Source organism: Ceratocystis lukuohia (genome assembly GCF_044167205.1).
Source record: "Ceratocystis lukuohia strain C4212 chromosome Unknown Supercontig2_pilon, whole genome shotgun sequence".
NCBI lineage: Eukaryota > Fungi > Ascomycota > Sordariomycetes > Microascales > Ceratocystidaceae > Ceratocystis > Ceratocystis lukuohia.
This window is the reverse complement of record NW_027263521.1, coordinates 112,839-125,021: the sequence shown is the minus strand read 5'-3', so window position 1 is coordinate 125,021 and position 12,183 is coordinate 112,839. Positions and strand designations below refer to the sequence as shown.

Genomic DNA, 12,183 nt, shown 5'->3' with positions numbered 1-12,183 from the left:
TTATCTAAATCCTATAATGATGACAGACCCGGAAGGAGGAGCGAGCACAAGCCTTTTACCCTCAAAGACTGCTGCCATGTTAGGCCGATGAGATGGTGGCAAGCATAGCACTCTTTGCCCATCCTTCATGACCCAAGTGCCATCAGCGCAGACGGAGTAGCTACAGAAACTAGAGGTAACTAATGAGGGTTCGTGAATTGATGGCGGTGTAGGTGCAGCCTGCGGTTGAATGTCCAGAAACCCAACATCAGTAGAAGGACAATGAAAAGTATTAACCACCGGAGAGGTGTGTAGACACTTGCCAGAAGTGACATCCCAGATCTTGATTGTCTTGTCCCCGCATCTTGATGCTAGGCGCCGTCCATCACTTGAGAATACCACTGACGCGATCGCTTGATCGTGGCCCTGGAGAGTATGCAGACACTCGCCAGAAGTGGCATCCCAGATCTTGACTGTCTTGTCCCAGGATCCTGATGCCAGTTGCTGCCCATCATTTGAGAACATGACTGATGTGACCGCTTTACGGTGGCCCTTGAGAGTGTGCAGACATGTGCCAGAAGTGACATCCCAGATATTGACTGTCTTCTCCCAGGATCCTGACACTAGTCGCTGTCCGTCATTGGAGAACACCGCTGACATTACCATTTCATCGTGGCCCTCAAGAGTATTCAGACACTCGCCAGAGGTGACGTCCCAGATCTTGACTGCCTTGCCATCATACTTTGATGGCAGTGGATTTATATCCTCTGAGAACTCCCCGAATTTGAATGTTTTATCGTGGCCCTCAAGTGTATAAACAGGAGCACCAGAATCCGCAACTGTGGTCTTGTATTGCCCGCCAGCAGACCATGATGCCAGTCGCTGTCCATCGTTTGAGAAGACCACTGATGTGATCACACCATCGCAGACCTTAAAGGTGTGCAGGCATGTGCCAGAAGTGACATCCCAAATCTTGACTGTGTTATCCCAAGACCCTGATGCCAGTCGCTGTCCATCATTTGAGAAGGCAGCTGAATTTACTACCCTATAATGGCCTTCAAGAGTGTGCAGATGTACGCCAGAAGTGACATCCCAGATCTTGACTGTCCCGTGATCGGACAGTGATGCTAGTCGCTGTCCATCATTCGAGAAGACCACTGACGTGACCGTTTCATCGTGGCCCTTAGGGGTCTGCAAAGATGTGCCAAGAGTGGCATCCTAGATCCTGGCTGTGTTGTCAGAGGATGCTGATGCCAGTCGCTGTCCATCATTCGAGAACACAACTGATGTCACCTCACCATCATGGCCCTCAAGCGTCTGCAGGCATGAGCCAAAAGTAGCATCCCAGATCTTGACTGTCTTGTCCTGAGATGCTGATGCTAGTCGATCTCCATCAGGTGAGAACACCACTGATGTGATTGCGTCTTTGTAGCTTTCAAGAGTATGCAGACATGCGCCAGAAGTGGCATCCCAGATCTTGACTGTCCCGTCAAATGACACTGATGCCAGTCGCTGTCCAGCATTTGAAAATACCACTAATTTCACGGCTGAATGATGACCCTTGAGAGTATGCAGACATACGCCAGAAGTAGCATCCCAGATCTTGACTGTGTTGCTATGCAACCCTGACGCTTGCATCTGCATATTACCTAAATCAACCTCTGATTTCACAGCGTCGCTAGCACTGTCCATGCACATCATGAGCGCCTTGCCCATGGACCCTGATGCTAGTCGATGGCCATCTTTTGTGAACGCGACCGATGTTATCGAACCATCGTGGCCCTGAAGGGTGTGTAGACATGTGCCAAACGTGGCATCCCAGATCCCGACTGTGCCGTCATCTGACCCTGTTGCCAGCCGCTGCCCATCATTTGAGAAGACGACTGGTATCACCCAGTCCCGATGGCCCTCAAGGGTATGCAGACATGCGCCTGAAGTAGCATCCCAGATCTTGGCTGTCATGTCCCAGGATCCTGATGCTAGTCGATGCCCATCAGGTGAAAACACCACTGATGTGACGCTGCTATCATGGCCCTCAAGGGTGTGTAGACATGCGCCAGAAGTGACATCCCAGATCTTGGCTGTGTGGTCCTTGCATCCTAATACTAGCCGCTGCCCATCATTTGAGAACATGATTGATACTAATCCCAGCAAATCACAATGGCTCTCAAGGGTATGCAGACACACGCCAGAAGTGGCATTCCAGATCTTGACTGTATTGTCAAAGGACTTTGATGCCAGTCGCTGCCCGTCATTTGAGAACACGACCGATTGCACCGCACGACGATGACCCTTGAGGATTTGTTGACAAACATTCCAGCCCTCCCCAACCCTTGGACTCAAATCGATCCATCCTGGCTGCTCATGGCTGAAATTCCGTCTCGTTAAGCTGTTGGTAGGGCTAAAAATCAAAGCCGATATGTAAATCTGAAGCGGAGCGGTCTCGATTATCCTGGCGTGGGAGAGGAGGAACAGCCGCGCGTCTTGGATGATGTCTCGCAGATCGTTTGATGCTTTACTCTGCTGCAAAATGTTAGATTTTATCTTGTCAAAGTCTTTCCACCGAAGAAGAACTTACCAAATAGGCTTGTAACTTCCCAACCGCTCTCGCCGCAGCAGAAATGTTTTTCATCAGGCTAAGAGCTTCTAGCCAGTGCAGATAATCTTTTTTGAAGAAGGAGAGCATCTTGTCTTCTCCACTGGTCAACCCACATTCTGCTGAGTCTTTAAAATGATCGACCCAGAACAGACAGGAATATTGAACAGGGGCTAATGGGTCGGGGTCCGGGACAGAAACCTCATCGATTAGACATCCAGGCGCTTGCAAGTGGTAAATATCGCGCTTCAGCGTTCTGCAAAGTAGATCCAGTGATCGTGCGAAAACCGTCTCATGTTGGTCCACGATGCCGGAAGGCAGTATCTCTGTTGAGGCTTCACTCAGCAAGTAGTCTTTTGCGGACTGGTGCACAAAATGAACAAAGCTGTTATGGATAGTCAAGAAGGAGCCACAAAAGGCGACGATTTCTTCGACATCTTCCTTGTCGTAGTTCTCAAGCTCACCAACAAGGGCCTGTAGCTGTTGCAAAGTGAGAGGTCGATATACAGTCAAGACTGTAGCAAGAACCCTCTTGCAGATAGGTCCATCTGAAGTTCGAGAAATATGTGCTAGCATTCGCCCGTATAAAGGGCTAAGCCCAGGTGGAAATGCCTTGAGCGTATTTGGGGTGTGGCGTTTTCTGGTTCTCATATCGGAAAGCTCCTGACAAACCAGCGCTACCCAGAGAAATGTGCCATCCGCATGGGTGGTCAAATGCTTCAAAACAGCATCCTTCATGGCCCGGTCGTATCCCTTGTGGTCTGCGAGCTTTTGCACCTTGAAGTTGATATAAGATTCCACAGCCTCGGAAACCGAGTCTCGGTTGAGCTCGAGATGGATCGTAGACCTTTGGTCTCCATTACCAAGCCATGTCTCGATGTCCGGCCAATTGCGGCTCGATACAATCCATTTTGCAGGCGAAGGCTTAGTGATGAAGTCGAGTAGACGTTGCAAGTCACTGCTACACTCATCCAAGGCATCGACAATCAAGATGACGCTGCCCATGCTTGAGTCGTTCAGCATGTTGGTCAATATCTCACAAAGATCATGCCAAGCACTCTCCGTGTCGAGAAAGCTCTTTTTGTAGTCGTATTTCTCTCGTATATGCTTGGTGAGCTGGGGATTGAAACGTGCCAGGTGATAGATCAGCCCTCGTAACACTGATGTGGCCGTGTTGAGCCGACTACCGCCTGTGGCCTGACAAAAGAAGTATGAGATTGGCGCCGCCGGGAAGAGTAGCTCCAGCTCATTGATGATGCCACAAAGAAGCATTGTCTTTCCCTTTCCAGGATCTCCCCTGATCCATAGCATTCCGCTTTGCACTTCGTTTAGGAACTGCTGGAAGTCATCGTGTTCCAGAATCCATTTATAGGAGTCTTTTAGCAGCCCGCCCTTTTTCTCCTCGATATTCTTCTTGTCTGTGCAGGGATCGGTTATGTGAAGGTCGGAAAGGCATTGCTTGTCGTTCTCGTCTTCATGTCGCTTTGCCTGCTGCCCGATTCCCTTATCGATATTTCGTAGGCTTTGCTGTAGGCCGTCCGCTGTTTCTTTGAGGCCTCGCAGACGCATCTTGCTTTCCTGAGTATTATACTGATCCATGTGATGCTGTACGATTCCTTCAGCCTCTTTGATATCTTCTAGTTGGCCTGTCCAATCGTCGATTCGGATCATGTCCCTTGCAACAACAGCAGCCCGACTGCGATGGTAGCGGCGGATGCTTCGCATCTGATATAGAAGCAGCTTTTGGAAGAGGTGCACCATGTCCTTCTCCAGCTCGTCCTGCATTGCAGCCGTGGTTGTATCGCATTTATTTTCGTCAAGCAGTAGGTCTGTTAAGTTCCAATACCACTTCATCTGGCACAAAACATATTGAATGCCCGCGTGATTTTCAAGTGACTCAGTGATGGGATTTGACAAAACCTAGGCAATGTTAGCGATGAACAGTATCCTATTTGAGCTTCTCTCGCAGGTTTGGATTGCATACTTCAATTCCCAGAGAGACAATCGCCCACACAGTAGCGGCTTCCGGGGCAGCACGTAAGGCTCCGTCGATGATGCCCCTGATCGTTAGTATTGGTTGCAAGCCGTCGTTAATTTCTTGCTTGACCGATGTTTCTTTTGCCATTCGGGCGATTCCCTCCTGGACAAATTGCTGCATTTCAAACTGCGTGACTGTCTGACTCGTTTCCTCGTTCGTTCCAGCTAGGCCGGCGGGCCGGGTGCTTTTATCGTTGTCCCGAAGCTGGGCTAGCACAATATTTTCAAAGACTCTCACCAAATCCGGCTCTTCCTCTTTTGCTGCATCATAAGCCTTCCTCCAAATTCTCTCTTGTTGACTCAAACATGGCGCCGGTTCGCGATCGGATGCAGCAGGTGAGCTTGGATGTAGTGGAAGTGCTGACTGACTTTGCTCAGCTTCCGGCTGTACTTGGGCGGATGGAGATAGTACCGGGGACGCGTCTGGGCTAGATTTCCCAGTGAAACAGTGGAAAAGGCTTCGGAGTTTAGATTTGCCCATATTGAATATTGTCTTTGTTAAAGGTTAGGAGGACAAAATACAAGGTAATTTGAGAGGAGGCTATTGTTGAGTATCGATATCGAGATATTTAGAAAGAGAACCGCTTCATTTACAGATTAGTGCTCATTGACGCCAGATGCGGAGTCGTGGCTCAACATCGCCCAGCCAATAACCTCGCATTGCGATAGTTGCGACGCTGAGATATGCGTGCTTACAAGGATTCAACGGTGTACAGTTCGTATCTTCAATTCTGCCCGGCTTGAGAGTACTACACGTAAACACCCCTGATGTTGAAACCCGGCAAAACAAACCAGGCACCCTTGGCTATCCAAAAATCGTCCTCTGTCACCCTTAAAGCAGTAGTGTTATTTAGACTTGCAGTCCATGTATGCTGGCGCTTAGAGACGACTAGCACATGACGACAACAAGGCTAGTAGTAGTATCTGTCTCTCTATGTTAGTGTCCGGGTCTCTACTGCATTATCAGTAGCACTCCTACCAAGTGACCACATGTCACCAAGGACGGGATCCAATCCTCTCAGCCAAAGAACATTACAGATGTCGGCAAAGATAGGCGGCCTAAAATCTGAAGGTCAGGGTTGTAGCTTGTTTGGCCGTCGCTAAACATTTGTATGTTCTTCCACATCATATAATTTAGTGTAAGATACAGACCTCATCGCACCAATACATCGTTCCCTCACAGCAGTGGACTCACTTCTTTGCTGACAAGCTCAGTTTAATGTCGCAGCACTGCGGATCATTGCAATACTCGGTGAATCAATCCTGGGCACCACTCAAGTATTGGGGGGAAAAGGACAAAACGAGTCCCATGACAGTTGCTAGTACAGAGCAGGGTTACTGGAAAAGCTCACGCTGACTTTGCCAAAGCCCCTCGCCTGTATCACCCCTATGCACTGTACTTTCAAGCTGCTACTGCTCTTCAATCCAATAACAAATGTGTACAGGCACACACTCAACCCAACGTCTAGCTAGTCAGAGCTACCCTAGGAAGCTGTTCCACTGGCATCATTTATTTATTTTCCTGCCATACATGAGCAAGAATTTGTCAATCTTTCCAATGCCTTCAGAAGCAGCTTTTCCTGCGAGGTGTTCCAGCAGATCATGAGGATCAAAGGACAATAGCTGGGTGGGTGCATGGCGCATGGCTATGAAAGTGACTCTTCATGAACAGTGCCTCAGCGTAGCTCATATTGAATCACTATGGGTGGCCAAATGTGTTTCCAAGGTGACTAGACTCTACATGATTAGTCTTCATCAACTGTACCAAAGATAATTCATAGTATTTTAGACTTAATAACCTTGTCTATTGTTCTCAGCCGACTAGCATTGTTCTCTGTGTGAGCATGAAGAGTTTAATGCTGACAGAACCTGTGTGAGCACTCTGGATAAGCCTCAGGTTAATTGATAAGAGCCTAGCTCACCAGAGAAAAAAGGTCGTGGGTATAACGGTAGAAACAAAGGATAATTCAACATTAATAACTCAGATCTTCAAGCAGCAAGTCTGTACGTACCTGTGAGCACATGCAAAACTTTTTTACCAAGTACCCTGAATAACCCTAACCCTCTAGCTAGGGTGCCTGTTCTTCTCTTCATGTCTCTTGATCCCATGATGACCAGCATTCTTGAAAGCTTGTCAGAGCTTATCTGCCGACTCTTGGCTTACTACCAGTAGGCCTTTTTCTAGCTTGGACGCTCACTGAGACGCAAACCCCCCAACCCGTCAACCTCCAAAGCTCACCTAAGTTAGCCAAGCCTTCTTGTTTACAAATCACTGCACTGCACATAGGGCCCGATAGGTGGGAGACCAATTAGGCCGCCGTCATATAGTTCATAACTGTTTCAAACGAACATGGAATCTGTGCGAATGAATGCATGCCTGGATAACAAGTTTTCTAAGCGCGCGGCTAGCAAGTGGTACTTGAACTAGAACCTGTGTCGGAATACAACAGTTGATATTAGGAGGACGTACTGAATGTCCTGTGAAGAAGAGGAAGAAGGAACAAGTGAGTATTGAAGTTGTTCTGTATCTATCCAAGTCTAGTCCGAGGGGCGGATCTCAGCCGGTTTATATATCCATCACTGCCATCAAGCACATGGGCCTTGGAAGAAGATCTTGATGTCTGATACTAACCCTAATGTTTGGGCTAACTGGATTAGGGTCAGCCATCCTGGTAACCCTCCCTGACCTAATAATCTACTCAATTCAGTTATGTCACTTTCGAAGTCACTCGTGATCCTGTACAGTCGCACGTGGAACCATGCTGGCATACAGATTGATCGAATTGGTGAAGCTTGTTTTTCTATTCTTTTTCTAAAGTGTTAAGTTCTTTTATCATGCACAACTAAGCTGAAGTAACTATTCATGTTTGGGTTTACCCAGGGTTAATTCGACTCAAGGCAGATTCCCCACAATACTTATCCTCCAACACTAGTTCGTTACCTTGTTGCTGCCGCTCTACCGTGATTGAAGTACAATAGGAAAAAAAAAAAAAAAAAAAAAAAGAAAAAGAAGGAATGAACGAAAACAACCCAACGCCAAACATCAAACAAAGAACAAAGAACAAAGCAGTGAACAGAACATAGAACGAATACAAAGGAAAAGTAGCAAAGAAAAAACAAAATTGTACCTTCACACTCCCTCTCCCGAGAAATCACCTTCTCGCCGCGCCGTGCCCCCCTCTCACAACTCCCACGGATGGCTATAGGTCTTGGCTTGGTCACACCCTGCGACTGGGCAACATATTTCTGCATTCGTGTGGCTGAGCCGCACGTGATACTCTTCAAAGTCGCCGTGTCCGGAGCGCGCTGCCGGGATCCGGGCGACCGTGCCTCTGTGTAGCCCCTTCATCCAGCCGATGTCGTAGGTCTCGGCTAGTTCAGCGGCCGATCCGTTTTACCACTCCCACATTGTCGACACACAGGTTCAGGCCTTCTGCTTGTGAGGGGGCGACTTCAGTGGTGGCAGCTCTAACTGCCTTGAGGGCACCAAGTGCTTCCGCATCCGCCACTTCTCCGTATCTGCCGCATGAGCCCTCGGTAGTAGACAGCCCAGCCTGCTCCAGTGTCTTCATAACTGCTGCGTGAGCCATCTGGGTAGGCCCATATCGCATCTCGTGACTCTCTGCTGAGCAAGTCCAGGTGAGCCTTGGCTGCCTCTTCTTTGCTCAGTTTCTCTGCCAGTGACTCGACTGGTCATTCCTGTTCCGGCCGGGGTTTTGTCGAGTCCCTGATCGGGTGTGGCAACAGGGCCTTTGCCTTGTCGATCCTCCAGTCAACCGTTGTCCAGTACAGAGGATGGTCTGCATTGCATGTTGATCTAATGGTCATGTGTCCTCAGCCTCCACGAATCAAACTCCAGGTTGCACCTTCGGTACCCCACTCTTGCCCAACGAAAAGCCAAGTGTTTCCACTCACATCACATTTCATTCATTCAAGCACTTCAATTATTTGATCCATTATGGATGATGCAGCTCGAATAAGCGCCGAAAGATTTCGTTCCATTTACGAAGGGGGTTTCAAAACCTGGGCTCAGCTCCACGCCGATATTGAGGAGAAATCCAGACTACCAGCTCTGTCACTTGCTATTCAAGACATCTGCCAACAGCATCCTGTCTTGCCACGCAATATAAGGCTAAAGAATGACCAAGGAGGAGTTTTTGCTGCAGGCGAATCTATTTGGAGCTCTCATGGAACAAAGTGTGCCTATGCAACGCCGACATTTCGGCAATCAGTACGCATCAGGGTTGCTGTGAAGAAGCCGATCTCGTTGTCAATATCTGAGTCGACCGAGAGCCAAAATACAGTATTACCATGCTTCATACGCGATCAAGACTATCTTTCCGTACTTATGCTAGCTTGGGCATACATTCTTTCCGCCCGCTGGACAGAAATAATGCCCGGAACTTGCTCTCTTACCTACACTGAAAGTCAGGCAATAGCCCACCAAGACACGACTCACTATCAAGACAAAGGAAATCTCGTCGGTGTTCAACTTGGCGACGTGAGTCCGCAAGAAGCTCGATGGTGGGCTGCCATTCTTCCTCCAGACCAGGGTTGGCAAGCAAGCATGGCATATGAGCAACAAACGTTTCTAGCGCCTTGGTCCATCCGCCTTCAGCAACGTTTTGGTTTCCTGCTACTGCACACAGCGGATTCTGTGTCTTCTATCCATTCAGCCGCAACATTCTCAGATGCCACCCATTATCTCAATAGATTTTGCGCACGACACAACGTTTCTGATCAGAGTCAAGCTGCGTTGGCTTCTGTTATTTTGCTACCTTCTATGGGCAGCCTGAGATCTCTACGACTGCCAACACCTAGTAGCAGGATGGATGTACTACATATTACACCCGGTCTTTCAGAGGAGAAATCGAATAACGATTGGATTCACAGGAGCCATCATATAGACAAACTTCTGACTCTGAGCTGCAATACTAGAGGTATACGTCCTCTTCTTCTCAGTGTTTTCTATGAGCCTCGTATTGAGTGCAACGCCGTCACTCCTTGGCTTCAAGGAACTTTGGCAGCAATCAAGCATCTGGCCGGCAATAACTCGTATGTAGTTGGACGTTTGTGCATGGAGCGTTCGCCGAGAGTGGCGTTTCTATGGCTCGGTTGCATCATACTAGACTTACAGGACAGACTCCTCCAGGAAGTTCATTTTGGACAAATACCCATTGACCTCCACTCCGCTGCGTGGTCTGGAACGATTCATTCATTCATTCAACAACCGGTATCCAACCCTCTTGTTACAGATGGGTCCATTTCGCGTGTGGATGAGTGCCGGCTCTTGTTCCTTTCCCAGTCCGAGCGCCACGTTCGAATCCCTGTGTGCCAATGGAAACCGTTTGGTAAAACTCCGATTGAGAATGTCGATATAGAGGTCCGAGTCCATCAGCAATGCGAAGATCATTGGCTTCAGTATGAAGGCATCGATTGGGAATGCGAGGACGGCAATCTTGAATTTCTGCCGTCGCAAAAGGCAGGCAGTCAAAGCATGCCTGGTAAGCCGCCAATGCAGGAGACCGGAAATGCATGCACTACAGCGATATGTTATGAAAGAATGGCACGAGATCGGGAGGCTATCTCGGAGAATGCAACACGCAACATATTTGGCTGGTTGCGCTCAGATGGTTATGCGCAGGGTGAACAAGACATATGGAAACATGAGTGGTTTGACATGTCTGAATCTGACGAAGATGATATCAGAGATGACGAGACGACATGTGATGCTTCTGCCCGACTCTCGCCACGGGTAGAGTCGTGGGTGTTGGGCATGAAGACTTCTACAAGTGCTCCTCAAGCAAGTAGGACTGACTCACTCGCTAGTATCACAACTTCAGGCCCACCAGAAACAAGCCGATAGGAAAATCAACGGTCTGACACAACCGGGCATAGAAAGTGTCAAGACCAGTAGACAAGGCGGTGGGCAAGGGCCTTCTGCTCAAGGGTCTCGCAACAGAGGCGTAGCATCGCAGGGATTTGAGCGTTATGGACGTGGTTTCAACCTGCCGAGTAAGCAGTAGCAGACCGAATTGATCGTATCGTGACATTCCATTTCTTCTTGTTGTCTCTGGAATGGTTACGTCCTACTACACTGCTTTTGCGTACCTCATGGATCCATCCATACTCCATCATAACACTTGACGGGCGGCGTGCTTTAGCTGCAGCGTTTTTACAGTACGTAGAACGTAATTAATGAGTACCTCTGTACCCTTTCTTTCTGCTTCGGGTGTGTTGTGCACGGTCGGTGACCCATTCTCATGTACGCTTATGTGCATCCTCTCTTCTCTTATTTTGACATCTAAGCGCATCGCGTTGCAGCCTTGTGAACGTACATGTGTGCTAACAACAGAGTCCCAACGCACCTGTACCTGCATACAGGGGCTGGGTTCGGAGTACACGCCCTCTAGCGTCAGTACATGCGTGCAGTTAAACAATTACGCCAGTCGCTATATATCAGCAAGTCATATTGGCATAGTTCTACTGTACTGTACACTGTAGATACCAGGGTGTACAGTTCGCATCTGCAATTCTGCGCAGCATGTGAGAGTACTACACATTCATGTATGCTAGCGCTTAGAGACGACTAACACATGACAATGACAAGGCTAGTAGTAGTATCTGTCTCTCTATGTTAGCGTCCAGGTGTCGAACTGCACTGCATTATCAGTAGCGCTCCTACCAAGTGATCGCATGTCACCAAGGAAGGGAACCAATCCTCTCAGCCAAAGAACATTACAGATGTCGGCAAGGATAGGCGGCCTAAAATCTGAAGGTCAGGGTTGTAGCTTGTTTGGCCGTCGCTAAACATTTGTATGTTCTTCCACATCACATAATTTGGTGTAAGATATGGACCTCATCGCACCAATACATCCATCGTTCCTTTACAGCAGTGGACTCACTTCTTTGCTCACAATCTCGGATTAATGTCGCAGCACATTGAATATTTCTGCGGATCATTGCAATACTCGGTGAATGAATCCTGGGCACTCAAGTATTAGGGGGACAAGGATAAAACGAATCCCATGACAGTTGCTAGTGCTAGGGAAGCTCACATTGACTTTGCCAAAGCTCCTCTCCCTGTGAGCACTCTGGATAAGCCTCAGGTGAATTGATAAGAGCCTAGCTCATTGGGCAGAAATGGAGGTGTGTTGGATGAACTACATGGAGGACAAGTTATCGTGGGGAATCTGCCTTCAGTCGGATTAACCCTGGGTAAACCTGAGAATGAATGTATGTACCTGTAAGCAAGCAGCAAAGGTGGAGCATGCAAAACATGTTGGTTTTTTACCAAGTAGCCTAAATAACCCTAACTCCCTAACCAGGGTGCCTGTTCTTCTCTTAATAATATCATACGCCCCGACGGCGCCGCCTACATGCGCGCCCCCAATTCTTTTATGCGCCCCCTCCCTTGTTGTTTTTTGCTTACCTAAGCAATTTTTTGGCTTACCTAAGTATGATTTTGCTATGACCAGCAAGCAGACTACAGATACAGCAGATGGAGGCAAACAATACAGTGAAATTTATTGATTCAATAGATCTGAATATCTAAGCGGGCATGTCCTCGA

At 48.3% G+C, this 12,183-nt stretch overlaps 2 protein-coding genes across 2 annotated transcripts; one reads left to right on the top strand and one right to left on the bottom strand.

The window, feature by feature from the left end:
• On the bottom strand, positions 1–5,093 carry HOO65_020034 (Vegetative incompatibility protein HET-E-1; the record flags this gene model as incomplete). The annotated part of the gene is made up of 5 exons (XM_071006262.1): positions 1–1,170; positions 1,273–1,491; positions 1,561–2,502; positions 2,558–4,495; positions 4,560–5,093. The coding sequence occupies 5 exons, from the start codon at positions 5,091–5,093 to the stop codon at positions 1–3; spliced, it is 4,803 nt and encodes a 1,600-aa protein (XP_070860672.1).
• A 3,477-nt stretch (positions 5,094–8,570) lies between these two features.
• On the top strand, positions 8,571–10,478 carry HOO65_020033 (uncharacterized protein; the record flags this gene model as incomplete). Its single annotated transcript, XM_071006610.1, has 2 exons — positions 8,571–9,667; positions 9,755–10,478. 2 exons carry the CDS (start codon positions 8,571–8,573, stop codon positions 10,476–10,478), a joined length of 1,821 nt encoding a protein of 606 aa, XP_070860671.1.
• Between the last annotated feature and the right edge of the window lie 1,705 nt (positions 10,479–12,183).